Source organism: Monodelphis domestica, chromosome 6 (genome assembly GCF_027887165.1).
Source record: "Monodelphis domestica isolate mMonDom1 chromosome 6, mMonDom1.pri, whole genome shotgun sequence".
Lineage (NCBI taxonomy): Eukaryota > Metazoa > Chordata > Mammalia > Didelphimorphia > Didelphidae > Monodelphis > Monodelphis domestica.
In genome coordinates, this window is record NC_077232.1 from 67956653 (window position 1) to 67983461 (window position 26809).

Genomic DNA, 26809 nt, shown 5'->3' on the forward strand with positions numbered 1-26809 from the left:
AATATATTCCCAATTATGAATATATCCAAATCAACTGGGTTTTATAGAGATTTTAATTAATAATACAATGAGTAATCAAAGAAAGAGAGAGAGAAAAAAGTATAAGTATGAAGGCCCTTAAGCCAACATGGCCTAGACCTGAGTCTTAAGAGAGAGATCAGTCAGTCAGTCTTTTATCATTCACCACAAGGTCTGTCTAAGCAAGGATTCTAGTGACACCAGGCCAGCTCCATCTCAGCTGAGAGAGTTCACCAGAGAGAGTTCCAGCCAGAGTCCTCCTCAAAGAGCCTTCCAGCCAGAGACTGTTTCAAAGGGCCTCTCTCAAGAGCCTCCAGAGGGACAGAGTCCCCTCAGAGGAGCTCCAGTGAGACCTCCTTAGAGATTGTCGAGCTTCCCTTCTCCAGAGCCTCTCTCAAGAGATCTCCTCAAGAGATCCTCATAAGAGATTTCTCCAAAATGATTGATTTTCAAGAGATTCTGCTTTTTCTTATATAGGGGGTTTTCTCCTATGTCACCTCCCCTAAGTTCTTCCATCTACCAATCACTGTAGACCTTTTCTAAAGGACAGCCCATTACTGCTGGGTCAACTAATCCCTTTAGTAAGTTTGAATCAGGAAAAACACTGCTTGGTCTACTAATCCCTTTAGTAAATTTGAATCAGGAAAAACACTGCTGGGTCAACTAATCCCCTCAGTAAATCTGAACCAGAGAAAACACAGCTGAGTCCACTAATCCCCTCAAGAGAAAACCTCTGAATAAGTTTTCACCTCTTTGCTCCTGGCAAGTTTACAAGTTGCCCAACCTTTATAGGTACCTAGCATCCCATTGTATCAATTCTAAAAATAGGCATGGCTCAAAGAACTCCTTGCCTCATTATAAGTATGGGTCTAAGTACTTTCATTATTTAGCAAGGAGTTTTCTCCCCTAAAGCAGTCTTAAGTACTTGGAGTAGAGGTCCTCCCATTTCTGATCCTGGGGAGTTCTCACAGTCAAAATGGGGAATGTTCCCAGTAGGGAATTGTTTCAATTGAGAATTCCCCGATGGGGAAATTTTTAACATTCACAAGTCTGAGAAATTTCAAGATTTACACTTGTTTTCTCCTCCATTATATTGTGAGTTACTGGGGGGTGGGGTGGGGCAGAGACTATTTATTTTGTATCCCTAGTCCTTAGCACATTGCAGATGCTTAGTAAATATTTATTGACTGACAAAGAGTTATTCTTTTTGCTAGTATAACAATATAGCATCATACAAAGAAATAAAAATCTTGTTTTATAAATAGAACCATGTCAGACAGATATGATTTTGTTCCAACACTGTTCCTTCAGTTCTATGTAGCAATGTATCCAGTTTCTAGGAAAGAAAATCCTCTCTTCTACTTTTAGATTTCTTTTTTTAAAACCAATATTGTATTGCTATTGATTATATGCCTTTTTTTTTGTAGCATATAGGCATATACCCTGTTTTTCTTAATCAGAAAACCTGCAGCTTTTTTCTCTTACAAATATCTTGTTGGCAATCATTAATAAATTGATAGGAAACTATACTTCAGTATTATGGTTAAAATACCATACTTTTCAGAGGCCTTAGATTAAATCAAGAAGCACTGGGACTTTGGATTTGGTTCTTTGCAACGTTCCCTTGTTTTCTAAAAACAAAGAAACTTGACATATTTACTTGTAGCCTAAGTGAGACAACTTTCTGTTCTTCAACTGTAATTAGGTTTCTTATATCTTCAAAGAATGAGATCTTCAGATAAGCTTAAGGCAGACAATACAACATCTACTAATAAATAAGAACAAAATAATTCTGATTTTTTTTTAAATATTAAAAGAACTAGAATTGAGGTATTACTTTTTAATTTGGTTAAACAACAACAAAAAGACTAAACTTCCCTTGTTCTGCCAAAGGCCTAGTGAACCAGCTTGATTGCTACAAATATCAGCAAAGCCTCATGTTGAGACTGACTCTTCTCAAAGTGAGAAAATGTAGTTAGTGTACTGAAACAAGGTTTTTGTGTGTGGAGGCATTGAAGTTAGAACAGCTTTGTTTTAAATTTATACTATTGAGCCAATATTGGTTATGTTTTCTGTTTTAAAATAACTATTAAAAAACATTGGATTCATTTTCTTTCAGACACAGGCATAGATTATCAAGCTCTTTTGAAACAGTTTGAGCATCTAAATCATCAAAATCCTGACAAGTTTGAACCAACAGATTTGGATATGCTAATCAAGGCTGTGAGTATGCTATACATAGGGAAATCTTGTCTATCTCATTCTGCCAAGATGCTGTTATTTGGCAGGGAGCTTAGAGAGGCCGGCCATCATTTTTTTCAGAGAGTTTTTATGCTGTTTTGCACATTAACGGAATTTAATGTTTATTTATAAGCAAATTGATAATATAAACATGTAATTCCTTGACTAGGGTTACTAAACTAGGTATTCTGATCGGGTGGATCCTGCATTTGGTTCCCTTGTATGACTTCCCCAGTTTTCTTTTGTATCTCTCTATTAATTTAATTTCCTGATATTAATTTTCAATGACATTGCTTGAACCCAATACTAAACTAGTTTTTGGTTGTTGATTAAAATGATAGTTTTTAGTACTTAGAAGAAAAATGTAGTACTTTCTCAAAAGGAGATGGAAGTAGGGGCAGCTAGGTGGCTCAGTGAATAGAAAATCAGGCCTGGAGATTGGAGGTCCTGGGTTCAAATTTGGCTCAAGACACTTCCTAGCTGTGTGACCCTTGGCAAGTCACTTAATCCCAATTTCATAGCCCTTACCACTCTTCTGCCTTGGTATATGTGCTGTCGAAGTGAGCACTACTCTTCTGCCTTGGAACCAATACTTAATTTTGATTCTAAGATAGAAGGTAAAGATTCTAATTTTTTTTTTAAAAGGTGAAGCTGCAACCTTATAGGATTTAAAATAAGCAAAAATTGCAGACTCAGACTGAGAGAAATCTACCACTGAATAATAATAGAACTGGGCTTTGGATTTTCTATTCTATTCTATTGAAATAATATGTAGACAACATTTTGCAAATCATAAGGTATAGCACTAGCTGTTATAATAATAGTAATCATGTTTTGACCTGGACTTTTAAAGCTCTTTATCATCTTGAACATTTATTTTTAAACCCTTACCTTCTGCATTAGTATCAATTCTAAGGCAGAGAAGTGGCAAGGGCTAGGAAATAGTCAAAGCCAAGATTTGAACTCAGACCTGGCATTCTATTCATTGTTTTACCTAGCTGTTTCCAATCTTGAGAATTTTAGACATGCCTTATTTACACGGAGATTCCATGTAATCGAACTATTTTTCAACTGCCTCTAATGATTGCATGGTAAGGATGGGTAATATCTAAAAATAAAATTAAAGAATTAAAGAAGCAACACAATAATGGTAGATTTTACTTTATTTTGTCATGATACTAAGTTTTTTCTGTAAAAGATTTGAAGGTAAATTTTGCTTAAGAATTTCCATTTTATTTCTAAATAGTAGCCTTTCAATATTAAAATATCTTACTGTTTCCTAGGCTACAAATGATTTAGAAAACTATGATAAAACTCGCCATGAAGAATTTAAAAAATATGAAATGATGAAGGAGCATGAAAGACGAGAATATTTGAAAACATTAAATGAAGAAAAAAGGCATGAAGAAGAATCTAAATTTGAAGAAATGAAGAAGAAACATGGAAATCATCCAAAAGTCAACCACCCAGTAAGGATTGCTACTTTATGAACATCCTTATTAGCTAAATGAAAACCCTTGATCTGTCTTATAAAGTAGTCAAGTTTTGCTATCCAGGAAATAAAGGTTACTTTTCTTAATACTTAAGTGATTTTTAATATTGTAAGTCTCTTGAGACACCAACATATGATACCTGATTTTCATTAATTAAAAAAATCAATTTTGTAGGGAAGCAAAGACCAACTAAAAGAGGTTTGGGAGGAAACTGATGGACTGGATCCTACTGACTTTGACCCCAAGACATTTTTCAAATTGCATGGTAATAAATTTAATGTCAATATATTTATATTTTCTTTTTGCAAAAGCCGAAAACCAAATTTTTCTATTTCATAGATCAAATGTGCAACCTGCAACACTCCTGAGAGCAGCCTGAATATAATTAAATTTCATATATAAATTAAAATATAATTCCAAAGTAATAAAACACAGATAATGCTACATTTTAAAACTAAGTCAATATGCACTCTGCAGGGTTTCTCATATATGAATTAGTAGTCCCAGTTCTATTTTAATTGATACCACTGCTGCTTTTTGTATATTTTACTCAGAGCCTTTTATTGAGGATCATTGTCACTTTGAAATGTTTACAGTTTTTTCTCTGTAGTAAATTGAATAGTCTTTATTGATGAACCTTGACATAAAATATTGGAAGTCAGTAACTTATGGTTTTATGTCTGATGCTAAATCATTCATTGAGTAACTTGACTCTATTTCCTTCTGTGTAAACTAAGAATAATTTTATGGATTTACCTGGCTATAATTATTTGAAAGACATTGAACACTAAATATTTCTGTTGTCATATCTTAGTGTCTTGGAAAGAGAAATCTGTATATGTGCTCAGTTAAAAAAATTTTTTTTAAAAGATGTGTTATTTAGAATTATTTTGTTCTTAATTATGAGTGGACATTGTAGTGTCTGACTCAGGCTTATCTGGGAATCTCATTCTTTATAAAAGAAAGAAACTTGGTTCAAGTGAAAGTGAAGAGTTATCTTATTTAGACAGAATATTAGAACTTGCCTTTTCAAAACCATTATAAAATGACTTTTTAATTATTTTCTAGTTTATTAAAAACAGTTTTTCCATTTGTTGCTTTTAAACCTTAGATGTCAATAGTGATGGTTTTTTGGATGAACAAGAATTGGAAGCCCTGTTTACCAGAGAGGTAAAAATGAAACCTTTTGAGTTTATTCACTATTCATTGTTTTCTCTTTTTCCTTCTACTTTTCTCTTTTTGTGGGCCTTATCTTTTAAAAAAAATGTTTTGTTGATATGCTTTTTAAAAATTTTTTATTATTTACAATAATAATTTCCCAACTTTCTCCTATAACAGAGAAAAACATTAAAGAAAAATATTCAGTGCTATATTCTCTCCTGGCTATTTTTTTACCTTTTTGCCATGAGAGTGGTATGTTTTACCTTCTCTCAGGACTTTCATTTTTTCCCCTTTTAATTGGGTTGATTTATCTTTAGAGGTCTTTTTATTTATATCATTGAATTTGTTTTGCATTTTGTTTTCTGCATATTTCACTTTGCTTATTTCACTATTTTCATACTGATCTTTTTAACCTCTTTTTAGTTAGAGAAAGTATATGACCCTAAAAATGAAGAGGATGACATGGTAGAAATGGAAGAAGAAAGACTTAGGATGAGGGAACATGTAATGAATGAGGTATGATTGAACAATTTGTCTCTATATTGTGATTATGAATATTGAATGAAAATGTCTTATGATAGCAATTTTCTAAGTTTTTGGTAACTTGGAACAAATTCTACCATAATATGGAGTAATGAATGGATATGAAACAAATTTAATCTAGGATTTTTGATTTCCTAGAAATATAACATTACATGAACATAAGAGTAATGCAGGGTCTTATAAGAATTATATTAAATGTCCAGAATGAGTTAAAGTTGGTGAAGCAAGCTAAGGGTAACAAAAATGTTGTCTCTTTTAAAAAAATGCTATAGTGGGACCTTTTCTTTTCAACAATTCATGACCGTTTCAGTTTTCAAAAGGAGGAAGTAGATGGCATGCTAAAGACCTAAGTGTCTGGCTTTTTTTTTTCCCAAGCAAAATTCTAGATAGTGGACATTAAAAAAAATTGCAATGATCACAAATAGCTAAAATGACTTCAAGAACAAGTCAGGCCATACTCACTTTATTTCCTTTTTGACAGATCAGGAAATATTTGAAGTATAAAACAACAGATGTAGATTGGATGGCAGTATAGTATATCATCTTAGGTCAGGTTAGAACTGATTGAATCATCAGGCTTAATGAGTAGGGGTGGTATTAATGAGTTGATGTCAACTTGGAAAGAGGAATGTTGCTGTTGTTAAATCTCAGTTACTTTGTGCAAATTTTAAAATTTTCTGATATTTAATACAAATCAACACTGGTTAAATTCCTAACATCTACAAATCTTTCACTGAAGTCCTAATGCAATGCTTCATCTTGGTATGAAGAGTTAGCTTGGGTTCCAATTAGATAAATGCCAAAAGAATACAAACTTTGGAAGCTCTTAGCAACTTGGAAAGTAAGTAGGTCAGAAGTGGCCAGTTGTATGTCTTTTTATTGGAGACCATCCTGACTAAATATATATAGAGGCTCTTCTACCCAGACACTGGCTACAAGATGATGAATTCTTATAGCACTAAATAGTCTACTTAAGGCATGGCAGTGTTGGAGGGAATGTTCACATTGAAGAAATCACTAATACTCCATAAGCCCTGAAAGGGCTCTCAGATCATATAGCCCAGCCCTCTTGCTATATAGAGGAGGAAATTAAGGCTTCACAGAGTTGAAATGGCCTTCTTCAGTTCATACCAGTAATAAATAGTAGAGATAGGATGTAAATTCAGGTATTCTGATGCCAAATCCAGTATTTTTTCCATCATATCACTGGAGTATTAGTTAAATGCTTAATACTAAGGACACAAATGGTAGGCATAATATGTAGTCTGACCTCAAAGAGATTTAATATATTGTAGATTAAGTTAAATACAAAGGAGAGATCAAGGTAAAGTGTGATTGAGATTGATCATTTTCAGCTAGAGGGAGGGATGAACGTTAAGGATGGGATGGTTTAGAGAACAGATATTAACTGGGTGGGGATCTGAAGGAAAGAAATAATTTCAGCAGAAAGTTAGCTGAGGAATTTTTTAGGAAAAGAGAGAGCATTATTCATGTCTGACATTTGACTAAAGGCACGGAGAAAGAAGGATGAAAATCAGAGAAGAGTCTGATTTGTCTAAAACCTAATATTTGAAGGGGAGAAGAGCAACATGAGACTGGAAATGCTGGATGGAGCCAGATTTTAGAGAACCTAGAATGCTAGGATCAGAACTTTATACTTTCCTTAGGTGATAAGAAGTCACTAAATGATTTTGAGTAGAAGACTGGTTACATATTTATATAGAGTTTTAAGATGTACAAAGCAGTAGAGATCCTGTGAGGCAGATAGTACAAATATTACTTCCATTTTATGGGTAAGGATACTGAGGCTTTCAAAAGTGATTTTCTGCCCTTAACTCCCTCATGCATAAAATGGGAATAATAATAACACCTACCTTACAAATATAATCTGGGTATTGAACCTGGGCATTTATAGAAGATTCCTCACTGGTGGATAGAATTGGTTCCTGGCCCACATTGAGTGCTTGAAGTATAGATTAGATTTGTAAAAATCTGAGTTACACAGGCCTGTAGTGAGTAACTACAGACTTTTAAGCTTTTTGATCAATGGTAGCTATTAGAATTTACTCTATTTATTTTGTAGTAATAAGCACTTTAGTGCTTTTTGGCTGACTGATAAATTGTAGAGATCTTCTATAGTGCTCCAGAACAATCCTTTTAACTTAATAAAGAGGCATTGTTTTAAAAAAAATAGCCTCAGAGTTAGAAAGATCTTCCCATCAATGCTGAGGCAGCTAGGTGGATGGAGTACACAGCCTGGAGACAAGAAGGCCTACATTCAAATCCAGCTTCAAAAACCAGTGAGTTTTCCATGACCATATAATCTTTAAGAATCTGAGACAAAATTCAAACTCAGATTCTCCTGACTCAAAGTCTACCATTATGTGGCATTGATTAGAGAAATATGTTAGGTAGATCCTTGGCCAGAGCTGTGAAGAATGAGTTGGAGAGGGGATCACCTGGAGGCAGGAAGACAAATTGGGAGGTTATTATAATACTTCCACTAAGGAGGGTTATAAGGGACTTGGGAGTTAGTAATCCTAAAACTGTTGGCAAGGTGGAATCCATAAGACTTAGAAACAGGAGCCAATGATGGCTCCCCAAAGGCAAACTGAGAAGAAACTTCTAAGATTTCAAGCATGGATGACTGGTTGGATAGTGCTATCAATAAATACTAGAGAAAGTAGAGGAAGGGGCAGGATTTGGGGAGAAGATAGTACTTATAGGGATTTACTTAGTTGGCATCTTACTCTACAGATAGTAACTATTTTTCTTTTTCTTTTTTTAAATTTTATTTAGTCAATTTAGAACATTATTCCTTGGTTACAAGTATCATATTCTATCCCTCCCTCCCCTACCCCCACTCTTCTCGTTGCCTGGGCAATCCCACTGGGTATTACATGTGTCCTTGATCAGAACTTCTTTCCATGTTGCTGATGTTTGCACTAGTATGTTTATTTAGAGTCTCCATCCCCAATCATATGCCCCTCGACCCATATAGTTAAGCAGTTTTCTTGTGTTTCTACTCCCACAGTTTTTCCTCTGAATGTGGATAGTGTTCTTTCTCATAGATCCCTCCAGGTTGTTCAGGATCACTGCATTGCCACCAATGGAGAAGTCCATTACATTCGATTATACCAGTGTGTCAGTCTCTGTGTACAATGTTCTCCTGGTTCTGTTCCTTTTGCTCTGCATCAATTTCTGGAGGTCGTTCCAGTTCCCATAGTATTCCATCACCATCATATACCACAATTTGTTCAGCCATTCCCCAATTGAAGGGCAGCCCCTCATTTTCTAATTTTTTGCCACCACAAAGAGCGCAGCTATGAATATTCTTGTACAAGTCTTTTTCCTTATTATCTCTTTGGGGTACAAACCCAGCAGTGCTATGGCTGGGTCAAAGGGCAGACAGTCTTTTAGTGCCCTTTGGGCATAGTTCTAAATTGCCCTCCAGAATGGTTGGATCAATTCACAACCCTACCAGCAATGAATTAATGTCCCGACTTTGCCACATCCCCTCCAGCATTCATTACTTTCCATTGCTGTCATGTTAGCTAATCTGCTAGGTGTGAGGTGATACTTCAGAGTTGTTTTGATTTGGATCTCTGATTATAAGAGATTTAGAACACTTTTCATGTGCTTATTAATAGTTTTGATTTCTTTGACTGAAAATTGCCTATTCATGTCCCTTGCCCATTTATCAATTGGAGAATGGCTTGATTTTTTTGTACAATTGATTTAGCTCTTTGTAAATTAGACCTTTGTCAGAGGTTTTTGTTATGAAGATTTTTTCCCAATTTGTTGCTTCCCTTCTAATTTTGTTTGCATTGGTTTGTACAAAAACTTTTTAATTTGATGTAATCAAAATAATTTATTTTATATTTTGTCACTTTTTTTCTAAGTCTTGCTTGGTTTTAAAATCTTTCCTTTCCCAAAGACCTGACATATATACTATTCTGTGTTCACCTAATTTACTTATAGTTTCCTTCTTTATGTTCAAGTCATTCACCCATTCTGAGTTTATCTTGGTGTAGGGTGTGAGGTGTTGATCCAAACCTAATCTCTCCCACACTGTCTTCCAGTTTTCCCAGCAATTTTTATCAAATAGTGAATTTTGATCCCAAAAGCTGGGATCTTTGGGTTTATTATAAACTGTCTTGCTGAGGTCACTTACCCCAAGTCTATTCCACTGATCCTCCTTTCTGTCTCTTAGCCAGTACCATTTTGTTTTGATGACCACTGCTTTATAGTATAGTTTGAGATCTGGTACTGCATGGCCACTTTCCTTTGTATTTTTTTCATGATTTCCCTCGATATTCTTGATCTTTTATTCTTCCAAATGAACTTTGTTATGATTTTTTCTAATTCAGTAAAAAAGGTTTTTGGTAGTTTGATGGGTATGGCACTAAATAAGTAGTATTGGGTAGGATGGTCATTTTTATTATGCTAGGTCGTCCCACCCATGAGCAATCAATGTTTTTTACAATTGTTTAGATCTAGTGTTTTATAGTTGTGTTCATATAGTTCCTGTGTTTGTCTCAGCAGATAGATTCTCAAGTATTTTATATTGTCTAGGGTGATTTTAAATGGAATTTCTCTTTATAATTCTTGCTGCTGAGATGTGCTGGAGATATGTAGACATGCTGATGACTTATGTGGGTTTATTTTGTATCCTGAAACTTAGCCTTTTAGTTGATTCTCTAGGATTCTTTAAGATCCTCAAAGAGTGATAGCCTGGTCTCCTCATTGCCAATTTTAATACCTTCAATTTCTTTTTCTTCTTTAATTGCTACGCTAGTGTTTCTAGTACAATGTTAAATAATAAAGGTGATAATGGGTATCCTTGTTTCACTCATGATCTTATTGGGAATGCATCTAGTTTTTCTCCAGTGTAGATGATGTTTGCTGATGATTTTAGATAAATTATTTTTTATTTTTATTATTTTTAGGAAAGGACCTTCTATTCCTATACTTTCTAGTGTTTTCAATAGGAATGAGTGTTGTATTTTTTCAAAGGCTTTTTCTGTGTCCATTGAGATAATCATGTGATTTTTGTTGGTTTGCTTGTTGATATGGTCAATTATGTGGATGGTTTTCCTAATATTGAACTATTCTTGCATTCCTGGTATGAATCCTACCTGGTTATAGTGAATAACCCTTGTGATGACTTGCTGGAGTCTTTTTGCTAGTATTCTATTTAAATTTTTGCATCTATGTTCATTAATGAGATTGGTCTATAGTTTTCTTTCTCTGTTTTTGACCTGCCTGGGTTTGGAATCAGTACCATATTTATGTCATAAAAAGAATTTGGTAGAGCTCCCTCTTTGCTTTGTAAAGTTTAAAAAATTTGTATCTAGTAATAAAAATATTATATTTTATGAGGTTTATTAAGGATTATTAGAATCAAGGATACAAGATAAAAACCATGTTTGTGCCCAGGGCGGATTAGCCCATTCAAAGCTTACTTACTACATACATCATTGCAATGGCCAAGCAGAGAGAGAGCTTGGGAGGTGTTACTGCCCGTTAAATACTAATTGTGATCTCACCAGGTGGAGACTCAGGTGAGATTATAGAGAATTCTGGGAAATACCAAGGACTTCTGGAGATTGAAGTCTAGGGTTCAAATCTCCATTTTTACAATCTCCCTTTCACCCCCGAGGCCTGAGGAAGACTAGTTTCTCTGATGGGTCTTGTAAACATACCAGCTAGGAAATTACAATAATTTGAGGACAAGAGGAAAAGAGAACAAAACCAATAATTGCTATGTGCATTGACAAAAAGCCAGTTAGGGGCCAGTCCCCTTTTGCATGAGAGTATACATATAAAACAAATGCATTCAAACCCCACACAGTTCAAATCACCACATCCAAAAGTTTACTCTGGATCTTCTTGTGTGGTCTGTGGAGGCATCTTCATGGTGTCTTCTCCAAACTGTTCAGTTTCTGGATTTGGAGAGGTAGTATGTTTCTTATCCCAAAATTACTCTCAAAAGGAATTTAAACATTGCAATTTAAATTAATAATATTCATGCTTTATCAAATTATTGTAATCTTTAAGTTGATTATATTTCCATGATCCTTTTGGGGAAACTGGTTTCCCAATACAATCACAGGGAAGTATGTAAAAATGGAGATTTGAACCCTAGAATTCAATCCCCAGAATTCCCTATAATCTCACCTGAGTTTCCACCTGGGTGAGATCACAATTCGTATTTTAAATGGCAGTAATGCCTGCCTTGCTCTTCTTCTTTCTCTTCAATGCTTTGCACGGCCATTGCAATGATGTAGTAAGTAAGCTTTGAATGGCCTAATCAGCCCTGAGCACGTGGTTTATTATTTTGTAAGTTTGATTTCTAATAATCCTTAATAAACCTCTTAAAATGTTTAATTTCTATTACTAGAGATATAATTTAGTTTTTACATCTTATTATGTCAAATAGTTTGTATAATACTGGGATTAGTTGTTCTTTGAATGTTTGATAGAATTCATTTGTGAATCCATCTGGCCCTGGGGATTTTTTCTTAGGGAGTTCTTTGATGACTTGTTCAATTTCTTTTTCTGATATTGGAGGATTTAAGAATTCTGTTTCTGGGGCAGCTGGGTAGCTCAGTGGATTGAGAACCAGACCTAGAGATGGGATGTCCTAGACTCAAATCTGGCCTCAGACATTTCCCAGCTGTGTGACCCTGGGCAAGTCACTTGACCCCCATTGCCTAGCCCTTATCACTCTTCTGCTTTGGAGCCAATACACAGTATTGACTCCCAAGATGGAAGGTAAGGGTTTAAAAAAAAAATTCTATTTCTTCTTCTGTTAATCTAGGCAATTTATAGTTTTGTAAATATTCATCCATATCACCTAGATTGCCATATTTAATCAGGTAAAATAGTTTTCAGTGATTACCTTAATTTCCTCTTCATTGGAGGTGAGGTCCTCCTTTTCATCTATGATACTGTTAATTTGGTTTTCTTCTTTCCTTTTTTTAATTAGATTGATGAGTACTTTTCTATTTTATTTTTTCATAATACCAACTTATAGTCTTATTTATTAGTTCAATAGTTCTTTTGCTTTCGAATTTATTAATTTCTCCCTTAATTTTTAGGGTCTCTAATTTAGTTTTCATCTGGGGATTTTTGATTTGTTCACTTTCAAGTTTTTTTGATATGCATGTACAATTTATTGACCTCTGCCCTCCCTAATTTGTTAATATATGAACTCAAGGATATAAATTTTCCCCCTGAGTACTGCTTTGGCTGCATCCCATAGATTTTGAAAGGATTTCTCATCATTGTCATTTTCTTCAATGAAGTTATTAATTAATTGCTTCTATGGTTTGTTCTCTAACCAAATTTTGGAGATTTTGGAGAATCATATTATTTGATTTCCAGTTAATTTTTGATTTGCCTCTCAATGTACCCTTACTGATTATTATTTTTATTGCATCATGATCTGAAAAGGTTGCATTCATTATTTCTGCTTTTCTACATTTTTTTGCCTTGTTTTATGCCCTAGTACTTGGTCAGTCTTTGTGAATGTACCATGTGCTGCTGAAAAGAAGGTGTATTCCTTTTTGTCCCTGTTTATTTTTCTCCATATATCTATTAACTCTAATTTTTCTAAGATTTCATTCACATCTCTTACCTCTTTCTTATTAATTTTTTTTATTTTATTCATTTAAATTTGATAGTGGTAAGTTCAGGTCTCCCACTAGTATAGTTTTACTATTTATTTCCACCTTCAACTCCACTAGTTTTTCTCTTTTAGAAATTTGGATGCTATACCATTTCATGCATACATGTTGATTACTGATATTTCTTCATTGTCTATACTTCCTTTTATCAGAATGTAGTTAACTTCTGTAATAGATGATATTGGAAGGTATATTTGATAGATACTAGATAATGAATAGATCAGGTAGTTATCTTCTTTGCCTACCCTCCTCCCTTTTATACTTCCCTTCCTCCCCTCTTCTTCCCTTCAGTTTCCCCTTTCCCCTTCTTTAGCCTCCTAAGTCACTCATTTTCTCTTTTTTTTATCTCAAGTCATGGTTTATTGGGGAAAACAGGACAAGATGGAGGATGGAGGTAAGAGGGTTAGGATTTCCCTATTATCAGGTAGACCAATGATTCTCAAATTGTCTCTTCGTGCTCTGTTTTTCTGATCTGTCATCTTTTCAGTGAGATATTTTATATTTTCTTCTATTTTGTCAGTCTTTTGACTTTGCTTTATTAATTCTTGTTGTTTTGTAAGATCATTGGCTTCCAGTTGCCCAATTCTGGTCTTTATGGATTGGTTTTCCTTTTCAGTTTGATCTATCCTGCTTTTCATGGCTTCCAGCTATTTCTCCAGTTGGTCCTTTAAACTGTTATTTTCTTTTTGCACTATTTCCCATTTTTCTTTCCAGAAGGCTTCCATCTTTTTGATAACCTCCAATTTAAATTCTTCAAGAGCTTGTGGACAATTTCCATTTTTTTTTTTGGAACGTTTTTGTGCATTTATTTGTATTTCCTCTTCTATTTCATTGGTAGCCTGGATTTTATCCAGGGTCAACCCCTTCTTGTTTTTCTTGGTGTTGTTCCTGAGCATTGTTTGCCATTACTGTGGTGGTTTTTCCTTCCCTTTCCAGTTAGAAATCTGAGATGGGCAGGCTCTCTGTGTATGGAGCTAAGGAGTAAGGATTTTGCCTGAGGCCAGCTCTTGAGTCTCTGCAGCTTCCATTGTTTGCTGCCCTTCTCTGTGCTATCTCCCTGCTGGCTCCCATGGTCTGAGCTCCTCAGCCTGCTGGGGCCTCAGGTCTAGCTGCTCTCAGGGGTAGGTCCTCAGTGGTCTCAGTCAGCTGCCAAGGACTCAGAGGTGCCCCTCACTTGCTCCAGAGGTGCTCCTCGCTCACTCACTGATTCTAGTGTGTCCTGGCTCTGACTCTGGCTCCATAGGTAGGGTGGGGTAGGGTGGATCAGCTCGAGGTTGGTGGAAGCTTTTTCATCCCCTTATGGTGTGGAAATGCCCAAATCCCACGCACCTTCAATGCTGTGCCCTACTGTAGAGTCCCTTCGATCATATAAATTTAGGTGTTTTTTTTTTGGCTTTTTGAGGTAGTCTGTATTGGTAGGTGGTGAGGAGAGGAAGAGTCCTGCGTCTAGACTGCTGCCATGTTTACCTGTAAGTCAGTAACTATTTTTTTTTTAAACCCTTACCTTCCATCTTGTAGTCAATACTGGGTATTGGCTCCAAGGCAGAAGAGGGTTAAGGGCTAGGCAATGGGGGTTAAGTGACTTGCCCAGGGTCACACAGCTGGGAAGTGTCTGAGGCTGAGGCCAGATTTGAACCAACTAGGACCTCCCGTTTCTAGGCCTGGCTATAAATCCACTGAGCTACCCAGCTTCCCCCTAACTGTTTTTTTTAATCATGTCTTTTATGGCTATTTTCAATTCTTTAATTTGTATACTAAGAAACTTCCCTGTCTTGAAAATGACAAAAATTTAATGTATCAAATATTTACTAAGCACTTATTATGTACACATCACTCTGAGAACCCAGGGGCAGTTTTCCTACCTTCATTGGACAGAGAGTAACTTTTTTTTGCTATTCCACTGTATTTGAAGCTTTGCATCCACCTCAGAGCCTTTCGTATTCATACGTTTGAGTTTGAACAACAGAAATGCTTTTGAACAAATGCATGAAGCAATTTTTCATAGTACTTTTTCATTGTTTAATTTGTAGTGAATTCAGTCAAGCATTGCTGTGTTCCAGGCATTGTCTTGGGTGCTAGAGACTCAAAGAAGGCAGCATTTCTTACAAGCTTATATTCTTTTGTGGGGAAGAGGAGACAAAATGTGTATATAGAACATTAGCAATCATCTCTGTCCTTGGGAATAAATACGGACTATACTCTTGGTGCTAATAATGGAGATAGTCAGAATTTAATGGGATCCAAGTTTAGTTTGCATTTAGGCCCTTAAATGAAAAGTCTAAATTCCAAGCTTGCTAGCAGAAAAGGACCAGGAAAAATACTCAGTTTTAAATTTGTTTTGACTTTTAATGAAACCTTTGAGCTCAAATAGAATCAACAACATTCCCTAGAAGAACATTGTACACAGAGACTAATACACTGTGGTACAATCGAATGTAATGGACTTCTCCATTAGTGGCAATGCAATGTCCCTGAACAATCTTCAGGGAGCTATGAGAAAAACTACGATCCACATCCAGAGGAAACACTGTGGGAGTAGAAACACTGAAGAAAAACAATTGCTTGATTACATGGGTCGAGGGGATATGATTGGGGATGTAGAACATCCTAGTGCAAACATCAACAACATTGTTCAATATTACATAAATCCTGTAGCCACACTTTAACCATTACAATATTATAACCTCTCCCAGAAGCCTAAAATTTCTACCAGTACAATAGGTTCTGATCAAGGACACTTGTAATACCCAGTGGAATTGCCCAGGCAACGAAAACGGTGGGGGTAGGGGAGGGAGGGATAGAATATGATTCTTGTAACCAAGGAATAATGTTCTAAATTGACTAAATTTAAAAAAAAGTCTTTCATAATCTAAGAAAATCCCAAAACATTCTGAGCTCTACAATTTAGAAATGAAATGTGTCCTACTGCTGCAGAAGGAATTGATTTTTTTCAATTCATACTTACCTCACCCTCAGGTTAAATAATAGTTTTCCAGGATTTCTTAGCAGAAGAGAGTGATGTCTAAATGGTGGAAGGAAAAGTTACCATTACATTTCTCTTTTTCTCTATTCAGGTGGATATTAACAAGGACCGGTTAGTGACTTTGGAAGAGTTTCTAAAAGCTACTGAGAAAAAAGAATTCTTGGAGCCAGATAGCTGGGAGGTAATTTTCCATTTTATGTCATGTTTTCTTCACTTCATCAAGATATTTAGTGATCTCTTTTTTTTTTGTCTTATGTTTAGATACCTAGTGACTTTTAATTTAAGAATAGTTTCTTGTGAACTGGTAGAATTCTCATTTCATGTTCTTTTAGGAAAAATCAACATACGTAAATATTCCCAACTGTGGTAATATAAACAGCATTTGAACAAATGATAACTAGCACTGGCATAGTACTTTAGGATTTATAAAGCATTTTACAAATACTCTTTTATTCTTAAAACAATTCTGGGAATTAAGTGCTGTCATTCCCATTTGATGGTTGAGGAGGATGTTGTGACAGGCAGAGTTTGAGTGATTTGCCCAGTAATAAAAAGCCAAGTTTGGACTTGGTTGTTCCTCGCTTTAGACCCCATGAGCTGTCTGTTGTATCACCTAGCTTCCTCTTAATATTGCACAAACGTATACATTTGTCAATTAAGACATTTTGGGTAATATTTGAAAGGCTTGATTCTTTGACCTTAAACGCTTTTGTCTATTGTTTGAAACATGAGTTGACTTTAGTGAAGAGAAAAATGTGTGAAGGGAGAGAAAATGGGGAAATGCCATCTCCTTCTTGTGCTCTCTGGTGAATGTCATAGAGAAGGACTGCTGCTACTATTGTTACCCTGGTCAGGACTTGTGATTTCATCAATATGGGAAATTCTTAGCTTGGAAATTCCCTTTACTGATGAATTTATCAAATTCCCTGGAACTTCTGGTTTGAAAGAGTTTCCCAGATCACCAAGTAGTTCAGTGATTTGTCCAGTCTCATATTGTCAAGATGTAGGACTCATGGTCATGCTGACTCAGGCTTTCCCTTACCTCTTTTTCCCCCTAATAGACATTGGATCAGCAGCAGCTTTTCACAGAGGAAGAGCTGAAAGAATTTGAAAATCACATCTATGAACAAGAACACAAGCTCAAACAGAAGGCAGAAGATCTCCAGAAGCAAAAGGAAGAGCTCCAACGTCAGCATGACCAGCTCCAAGCACAGAAACATGAATATCAGCAGGTTAGCCCTTGGGCTTCACCCCTCATTGATGTTCAGTAACTTCATTTTAAATTTAGGATTGGATTAATCTTCATGTAAATGAACGCCTTCACCAATGAAAATCCTTCATAGCCCATCTCTCTTTTTCTCTCTCCCCTGGCCCACCTCCTCTCTCACACATTTGAATTTCACTTTTTTCATTTCCCAGGTTGTACAACAGATGGAACAGAAGAAATTACAACAAGGAGTACCTCCAGCAGGGCCAGGTGGAGAATTAAAATTCCAGCCACGTAAGTAATTACAATTTTTTCTTGGAGAAAAATAGCAAGCTAGTAATAGTACTAAATGAAATTTATTTAAAAAATATTAAATTTATTTATTATTATTTTTAAAAATTTTAAATATTTTCCCATGGTTACATGATTCATGCTGTCTCCCGTCCCTTTTCTCTCCCCCATCTTGGAGCTGACAAGCAATTGCACTGGGTTATACATGTTTTAATCACTTGATACCATTTCCATATTATTCATTTTTTGTAATAGAGTAATCTTTTAAAACCAAAATCCCAAGTCATATACTCATATAAACAAGTGATAAATCATATGCTTTTCTTCTTCGTGAAATACAATTTCAAAGAGTAAGATGTGTCCTTTTTTTCTGTTCATCTACAAAAATGTAGAATAGTTGTATTGAGGAGAAAATAAAAAATAAAAGATTTCTGAGAGAAACTTTTTTCACCAAAGCACCTTTCACAGGTTTTCTAAAAGAAACTTAACCAAAACACATTTCATATTTTTCTTTAAATGATGACCTAATTAGCATCAACATGTTTCATCTAAAATCTTTAGCCCTATTGAGTTATATATACATTTTTAAATACCTCCTGTGTGCAAGGTATTGGGATTACTAAGATAAAAATGAGGCAATACCTTTTCTTTAGGAAATTATATTCTATTGGGAAGGAAGGAAAGAGGAATCTATTGACCACAATATAATTTGAGGCAAGGATAAAGCATCATAACAAGGGAGATCAGGAAAGTCTTTACAGAGGAGGTGGAATCTGAGATGAGCTTTGAAGGAATATAAGGATTCAGAGAGAGGGAGGCGAAAGAGGACATTGTTGTCATTTAAATTTATATTATTTTTTCTTGCTCATATCTTCTCCAACCCCTCACCTCCACTCTCCTACTGAAGAGATAGAAATGACCATCTTTGGCAACTGATTAAATAACAGGAATGATGGAGAAGCCAAAAGTGATACCAACATTGTGAACCTGGATGAATGAAGGGATTTTGGTGCCCTCCATAGTAATAAGGAAGGGGTGGTAGGAGTATACTTTTGAGAGGAAAAATGAGATCTGCATCTGTCCACAGTTGGTAGTCCCATGCAGCTTACTCTGCCAAACTGAGTTGTGTGGGATGCTAATTTAATGAAACTGAAAGGGGAGAGTTAGAGCTCTTACTGAGTCCCAGTAGGGAGGTCAAGATATCTGTTGTAGCTGTGAGGTGATTTAGGAGGAGGAGAGTGGATGTGTTGAGGAAATTGATTTTCCCAGTGGCACCTGCCTAGCATCTCATTGTGGGTACTTGGGTATCAGGCAATGATTGCCCATAAGAGCAAGCCTTGGCCCAGAGGGGGATGAAGTTTGGAGAGTTTACACAGTGGGAGATGGTGTGAAGACGTAGCAAATGTCAGAGGATAAAAGTAAGTTTAGTTGAAAGAATTGACTGTCATAAAGGCAGGGACTTGCTTTTACCTCTCTTTTTATTCCCACCACATAAGCACAGTACCTGGCTCACAATAGTCACTTAATAAATGTTTATTGACTGACTGTTCTTCTAATATCATATTTCCAGTCAAATCATGTCAACAAGCATTTATTAAGCTCCATGCTCTGCTAAGTATTGGACATAAAAAAGGGCAAAAACAATTTTTGTTTTCAAAGAACTTACATTCTACTGGGGGAGAAATTTACAGATGTAAGGAACTATATCAAGCAAGATATTTACAGTGAATCCAAACCAATTCTCTGATGGATGATCCTAGCATTGAGGGAAACAGGGAAAGGCTTCTTGCAGGAGGTAGAAGTGGAGCTGAATCCTGAAGGAAGCCTGGTGGCCAAAATGAGGAGGGAGGCAACCAGTGAAGAGATGTGGATTTGGGATAAGTGTCCTGTGCAAGGGACAGCAAGAAGGCCTGCATCACTGGACCTTAGAGTACATGGAGGCAGTTCAGTATAAGAAAACTGGAAGGCAGGAGGCAAGTTATAAAGGGCTTAAAAGCTAAACATAGGATTTTATATTTGATTCTGTGGTTAATAAGGAGCCCTTAGAGTTGCTCAAGGACTAGTGGTGGTGCTATTGTTAGTGAAGTGATAAGACCTGTAAGGATAATTTTAGTGTTGTGACTTGAAAATCTAAATTAATTGGTCGCCAGGGAAAATCCCAAATAATAAAATATCCAAGTCAGCTGGAAATTATGGTGATTTAATTAATATAGGGAGAAGGAATTAAGGAGAAGAGAGAGTGAGTGAGTGAGTGAGTGAGTGAGTGAGAGAGTGAGAGTGAGAGTTAATTTAAACTGCTCCAGCTCAGACTGAGTCAGGCAGTATTTAAAGGCCTTGTCCAAAGTGGCCTCCCTGAGCCCAAGGGAAAGGGAGTCAGTCTTATCACTCACCATGAGACCGTCTCAAGGAAGCTGTCTGAGGGAGATCCTCTAGGTTCAGTTCCTCCTCTGAACTGACCTCTAGCTGCTCATCTAGACCTCCTTTTAAAGAACTTTTCTCTTGTTTCACCTCCCCTAAATTTTCACATCTACCAGTTACAGCAGATGCTTTTCTCCAGAACTGCCCATTCTTTAGTTCTCACCTTCTTTGATTAGATTTTCTCCAGGACTGTCCACTCTTTAGTTCTCACCCTCTGGTTAAATTATATCTTACGAGCTACTTCACACTTCTTTGTTAAGTTCACCTTTTGTTACTTACTTGACCTTTTTGTGATTAATATAACCTTTATAATTACTTAACAACTTTTTGTATTAGATCTAAAAATAGCTTAAAGTTCTAGCTTCACTATAAGGTATGAGTTAAGTACCTTCATTGTTCAATCAGGAGTTTACAACTTTATCTTCCTCTAAAGTACTGTCTGAGTAGGGTGGTAAGAGCCTGGTGGTGGTGGGGATATTTGATAACTTAGCAAACATGTCCTGGATAAAGGTTTAGCAAAGGAGACTGAAAAGAATTAATCAGATAGGAGGAGAACCAAGATAGAATAGTTTAAGAGGAGAGAATATCGAAAAGAGGGTAATTGACAGTGTCAAAGTTTGCAGAGATGTCAAGAAGGATAATGATTGGATTTTGAACCCTAGGCTTCAATCCCCAGAAGTCCTTGGTACTTCCCAGAATTCCCTATAATCTCACCTGAGTCTCCACCTGGGTGAGATCACAATTAGTATTTAAACTGGCAGCAACACCTGCCTCACCTCTTCTATGCTCACGCTCTCTCTACTTGGCATTTGCAAGATGTAGTAAGTTTTGAATGGGCTAATCAGCCCTAGGCACGTGGTTTATTATTTTGTATCCTTGATTTCTAACAATCCTTAATAAACCTCATAAAATATAATACTTTTATTACTAGAGACTAATTTAATTTTTACAGAATTCTGTCTTTAACCCCAATTATTCCAATAGCCTTCAGTATCTGGAATTTTTTTCCTTTAGACTGAATGTATCCTACAGTAGTGTTAACCCATCTTAGTCTGATCTCTTTGGATTGGACAGTCCTATTATGTAGAACAGCATAGTTCTTTATGTGGTAAATGTTTCTTGATGATTTGTTCTTTTTGTAGAACTCTTCATTCAGTTGTCCTGGGTTTTGATGATCCTGTAAGGTTGAAATGTTCCTTAGAAGCCTTCTTCCCCTGTCTGAACTTTAAATTACCTTCGTTACTTGCTTCCAAAAAATTTCAATTTCTCTGAAATGTTGATCCCCACTTGGTCTAGAAGTCTATGAAGGATCTGTTGACTTCCACGAGAGGATTTTAGTCTTGTGTCATTTTTTTTTAAACCCTTACTTTCCATCTTAGAATCAAGACTGTGTATTGGCTCCAAGGCAGAAGAGTGGTAAGGGCTAGGCAATGGGGGTCAAGTGACTTGCCCAGGGTCACACAGCTGGGAAATGTCTGAGATGATATTTGAACCTAGGACCTCCCATCTCTAGGCCTGGCTATAAATCCACTGAGCTACCCAGCTACCCTCTTCTTGTGTCATTTTTTTGAAACTCAAATATCCACAGTAGATTTGGAACAGTATTCCTATGTTTACTACTATGTGAATGATAACATTGGACCATTTATTGTGGACCTCTCTATGAAAGGCAACCATGATTTGCATTGAAAGTTGCAAGGTCCAGATTTGTTCTGGCCAGGTGATATGATAGGACTACAAGATAGTCGACGGACATTAAGCTGGGGAAGGATGGAGCTGAGTTTTAATTTCCCTTATACCCAGTAACATGACATACCTTAATGTTAGAGACATTTTCTGGGAATGTTTCATTTGTATATTTAAATAAATATCATCATATTCGAGACATCTCATAGTTGCTAGTAAACAATGTAATAAATCAGATTATTCAAGGGAAAATTAATAATTTGAAAAAATTTTAAGGAATTGTTTTCTTAAGAAATCATGTTCCCTCAGGGAAGAAGAATGCATTCTTTAAAAAAAAAATTTAATCCCATACCTTCTGTTTTAGAATCAATGCTGTATATTGGTTCCAAGACAGAAGAGAGTAAGGACCAGGCAATGGGAATAAGTGACTTGCCCAGGGTCATATGACTAGGAAGTGTCTGAGGCCAGATTTGAACCTAGGACCTCCCATCTGTGCACCTGGTTCTCAATCCACTGAGCTACCCAGCTGCCCCCTTCATTTGTTTCTAATTGCCTATGAAATAAAAACTATAATAGTTGCAATAATGTGTTAATCTTTCTGTGTTTTACAGCTGGGCAGCACCATGAAGAGAATTCAGAAAAGCATTCTTTAGGCAGTGACCACCTTCAGCCTTTGCCACCAGGGCACGTTTCTCCTCTTCAGGAAGGAGCAGCCATGGCTGAACATGCCCAGATCCACCCTTAACCGTCCGGTGCCTCAACTTTATACTTTCCTTGTTCATTTTTTTGTTTGTTTATTTAAAAAGGGAGACTAAAGTGGATTAAGAAATTAAATTTAAAATGCCCTATTTCTGGCCCGTGCCTGTATCATCATGAGAAGAATACTTTTAATTTTATTTCAAGCAATATTTTAAAGCAATCTCTTTCATTATCTCCTTAAAATTGGTAGTGGAAAGAAGGTTACTAAAAATCCAATTCCATTCTTGACTTCCTTTTTTAGAGGCAAATCTTAGTGCCTGGGGCTCAAGATCCCATTAAAAACGAAAACAAAACATTAGTTAGCTATGAATCAGTAACCTGTTTTCAGGAGAATCCCAGAACTAGAACATATGTACATAGCTACAACAGAAGGTGATTAAGAACCTGGATCCAGGGGTCTAGTTATTCCATTTCCAGCTCAGCCAAACTGCTTGTTGTTTTTGAGACCAAAAAAATACCCTTCAAAAGAAGACTTTGAACCTCAGTTTTAATTTTTTTTAATTGTCTTGAAGAATTATGCAGAAAAGTAATAATGATCATTCATGTTTACAGATCCCTCAAATTCTCACTGTGTAAAGCCTCAAGTATAAATATTTTTATTAGCTTTAGTTTCAATGAAGGGAAATGCATTGTACCAGCTCTGTTGTGGGCCAGCAATTTATAATATCCTTCTTCCTGCCTAATAGCCTTCCTTACTAAGAATCTTCAGAGCTCTGCATGCTGTCCAGATGATGTTCATTTGTATTGAAGCAAGCTATCACAAGAAATAACACTGGAGTTTGCAGATCTGCCTACTTCCTTTCATTTCTGCAGTCATGGTTATATTTCCCTCAATTTTCTCTACTTAAAATGGTGTTCATGGTAGGTAGAGGGTGGGTTTCTTTTTTTCCTTTAATTGATACTTTTTGGCTCTTCATTAGATGATATTTTTACCTTGATAGAAACAATTCATTTTCCTCATTGTTTATCACAAGCTAATGGGTCGTCTATTTATGTGACAAGTGGAAGAAGAAATGTAATTCATCCTGGTTCTATGAAACATTCTTCGTAAATCAACTTGTTCAAATTGTGTTGTTTTTTTCCTTGGTCTTGCAATTTTGACCATCTTTTTGAAAGATGGTGTCAGAGCTGTATATGCCAATTTATTTTATTAGTGGTGTTCCCTCCTCCCTCTGCCCCCTCTTAAGGTTAGGGAAATAAATTACTGAATTATACTGTAATTATTATGCCTTTTTATATGAAGTCCTGCCATTCTGCTTCATGTGTTATGCATCTTTTTGGAGTAGTTTTGATTCCTTTTTGACAAATATGAATTTCAAAATTATTTAAGTTTAATTAATGTTATAAGAGAAAACATAATAGATCTGATGAGACTCCTTTCTTTGGCTTGATTTTTTTCCTAGATAAATTGTATTTTTGTTTCCTGTCTGTATTTCTTTCCTCCCTCCTCCCTTAGCATGACTGAATTTTGTTCTTATTGACATTTGTATTGCTTGAGAATTGAAGTTGAACTTGGAAAGAAAAAAGCCACCTTGGAGAAATTCATCACGTTACTCTTGCCAAGCCAAATCAGCAGATTCCCTTCCTCCAAGATGTCTTTTTGGATTTCTGGCCCTTGCCATGGGAAGGAATATTCATCCTGTAGAGAAATCTCTAACTTGATACTTAGGACTAAAGTCCATGGGAAAAGCTAATGGGGGGAGGGGAAAGAAGTGGGAATACATGGGGACCAGTAGTATTTCCTTGTACCACGGTATAGTAAGACCCTGTTGAGTTGATGCCTCTCTCCAATTCTTGTTAATTTTTGCTCCACCGAAATAATGGTTATAAAAATAAGCCAGAACCTATCTCCCACCCTTGGTGTATCACAGCAAATATTTTCTACCACTTTATTTTTTCTTTTTCTTTAAACTCTTACCTTCTGTCTTAGAATCAATACTGGATATTGGTTCCAAGACAAAAGGGCAGTAAGGACTAGGCAGTGGGGGTTAAGTGACTTGCTCAAGGCCTTTCCACCTCTTGAATTGGTAACGGCAACCACAAGTCTTTTTTTTTTTTCATATAAGGTCAGGCTTGTTTACTCAGTCCTTTTATATGTATTTATGTTTTGTTTTTTCTACCTATTAGGAAAGAGGAAGACCCAACTGACTCTTTTCTGTTGTTGCTGCTGTTTTAAAAAGACATGAACCCTTTTCCTGATTTATTGCCTCCTCTCCACAGGCAGTAATAAAGTTCTTTCCCCTCTATGGCTCTTTTCTGCTTTCCCACATTCAGCTTACATGCCTTTCCCTGGTTTTAGGATGTGGTTGCAGGATATGCTACCAGTCCCTGGGAAATACCTGGAGGAAAACATGCTGCTCTTACTTCTTGATTTTAGAAAGTTAACTCCAGCTGACTTGTATGTCACCACCAACTACTAACAGTAGCTGTTGGACTTAGCATACAGAATGTCCATGCCCTCACAGTGCTAAGACTTATACTTTCTTCCTGGGAATTCATCTTAAAGTGATCCTCATTAAGACTAAAAGTTGCTTCTTAAAATTCTATTCTAAGAGTACAGTGTAAAAGATAAAAATAAATGCTAAGTCTTTTACCTTGAGGAGATGATTTGAAGGACTGTTTCATTCTTGTATGGTAGCCCAAGTTACCATTGAAGGAAGGAAGTCAAATGATTTCCATTTCTGAAGTCCTCCTCTCCCATTATAGCATAGGACTCCTCTGCCTGTTTCTTCCAAATTTGAGTTTGATTTTGGAAAGGTTTTGCAGACTGAATTACCTTTCGTATTCCTGGGAATGAGGGGAGAGGTGCCACCAAAAATTGTGACTTTTGTTGTTTAGACATTTCCTTCTTTAAGGCTGTCTGGTATCTTTCACATATATTGAATTTGGAAGCCACTGGAACTTTTAGAAATGCCAATTCAGTATCATCAGTTTTATCTATGGCGACACATCAAGAACCTATAAATGGAAAAAAGATAAATTTAAGAAAGGGGTCTGGTCATGTGAAATAAGTGAAAGGAATAAGCTTATTGTTTTTGATATAGTTGAAATTTCTTTTAAAAAGATTGTTATTGATTTTTCTTTTAATCAGTGAAACAAGCGCTGCTTAGAATAGATTTATTATAACTGTCTTGTGTTCTTTAAAACCTCTTATGAGAATTCACCAATATTATTTTAAAACTAGGGTCTTGATTAAAGATCCTTTAGAGTGCATTTTCTATTATTAATTTTGAAGGGATTCTCAAGACTGTGCATCTTATGCATTGTTAAAAATGCAGCCCTGTGTACCCCTTTTTTAAGCTGGACAGGCTCAGCTATAGTTGACTTTTGAAATGGATAGCTGTTCTGTGCACCATTGTACTTAGATTGGTTTGTACTTTGGACCACTTAAAAAGAAAATAATTGCTTTGTAATTTTGATAACGAAGTCAAGAAGACACAGATTCAAGCTTTAGCTTTCCAAATTCTGTTGGGTATGGGTTTCTTTTCATTTTTTGGATATATGTTGTAAAAAATCGTATTCTCCAGTGCAATATTGGTTAGAAAATGTTGTTTGTCATCCTTTGTATAGATTTGTTTTAAATTTGATTAAACAGAAAATCAGATAACATGCAGTGTTTGATGTAACTTTCTGGGGAATCACATTTGATGGCGACAAAAATGTTCTTTGCTGTACCCTAAAATTATCATTATTTTTTTTTAAACCCTTACTTTCCATCTTAGAATCAAGACTGTGTATTGGCTCCAAGGCAGAAGAGTGGTAAGGGCTAGGCAATGGGGGCTAAGTGACTTGCCCAGGGTCATATGACTAGGAAGTGTCTGAGGCCAGATTTGAACCTAGGACCTCCCATCTGTGCACCTGGTTCTCAATCCACTGAGCTAGCCAGCTGTCCCCTCAAGATTCCTTTTTTACAATATTCTTCACAGCTGATTTTCTCACTTAGCTGGAACATTTTCAGGAATGGGAAACTCAGGACCTCACAAATTAATTTAATTGTTGGATAATGTCTGTCAGTCATAAGAAAATCATTTTTCAGGTTAAGCTGAAAATTGCTCTTTTCTAGCTTTCATCCTTGCTCCGTCCTTAAGGATTCTATTCCCCCTGCTACTGGACTACCCTTAGAATAACAATCTCTTGAGGGTTGGAAGAGTATTCAAAGCTCATTCAGGCCAACCCCTAACTGAGCAGCAATCCACTTTATGATATCCATAACAAAAGGTTGCCCAACCTGTAAAGACCTCTACCGACTGCTCAGCAAGGCATTTCATTCTACTTTTGGACTTTAATTGTTGGGATTTCCTGGGTTCCCTTCATATTA

General features: G+C 36.1%; 1 protein-coding gene across 1 annotated transcript in view; it reads left to right on the plus strand.

Moving 5' to 3' along the window:
- NUCB2 (nucleobindin 2) overlaps positions 1 to 26098 on the plus strand; it is a 45536-nt gene extending 19438 nt beyond the window's left edge. The window contains exons 5-13 of the mRNA XM_001378620.5: positions 2138 to 2241; positions 3543 to 3728; positions 3927 to 4017; positions 4864 to 4922; positions 5337 to 5429; positions 16222 to 16311; positions 17192 to 17362; positions 17550 to 17631; positions 22344 to 26098. Coding sequence (XP_001378657.2) covers positions 2138 to 2241; positions 3543 to 3728; positions 3927 to 4017; positions 4864 to 4922; positions 5337 to 5429; positions 16222 to 16311; positions 17192 to 17362; positions 17550 to 17631; positions 22344 to 22477 — 1010 coding nt within the window. The 3' untranslated portion in view covers positions 22478 to 26098. The remainder of the gene's footprint in view (positions 1 to 2137; positions 2242 to 3542; positions 3729 to 3926; positions 4018 to 4863; positions 4923 to 5336; positions 5430 to 16221; positions 16312 to 17191; positions 17363 to 17549; positions 17632 to 22343) is intronic.
- The last annotated feature ends 711 nt before the right edge of the window (positions 26099 to 26809 follow it).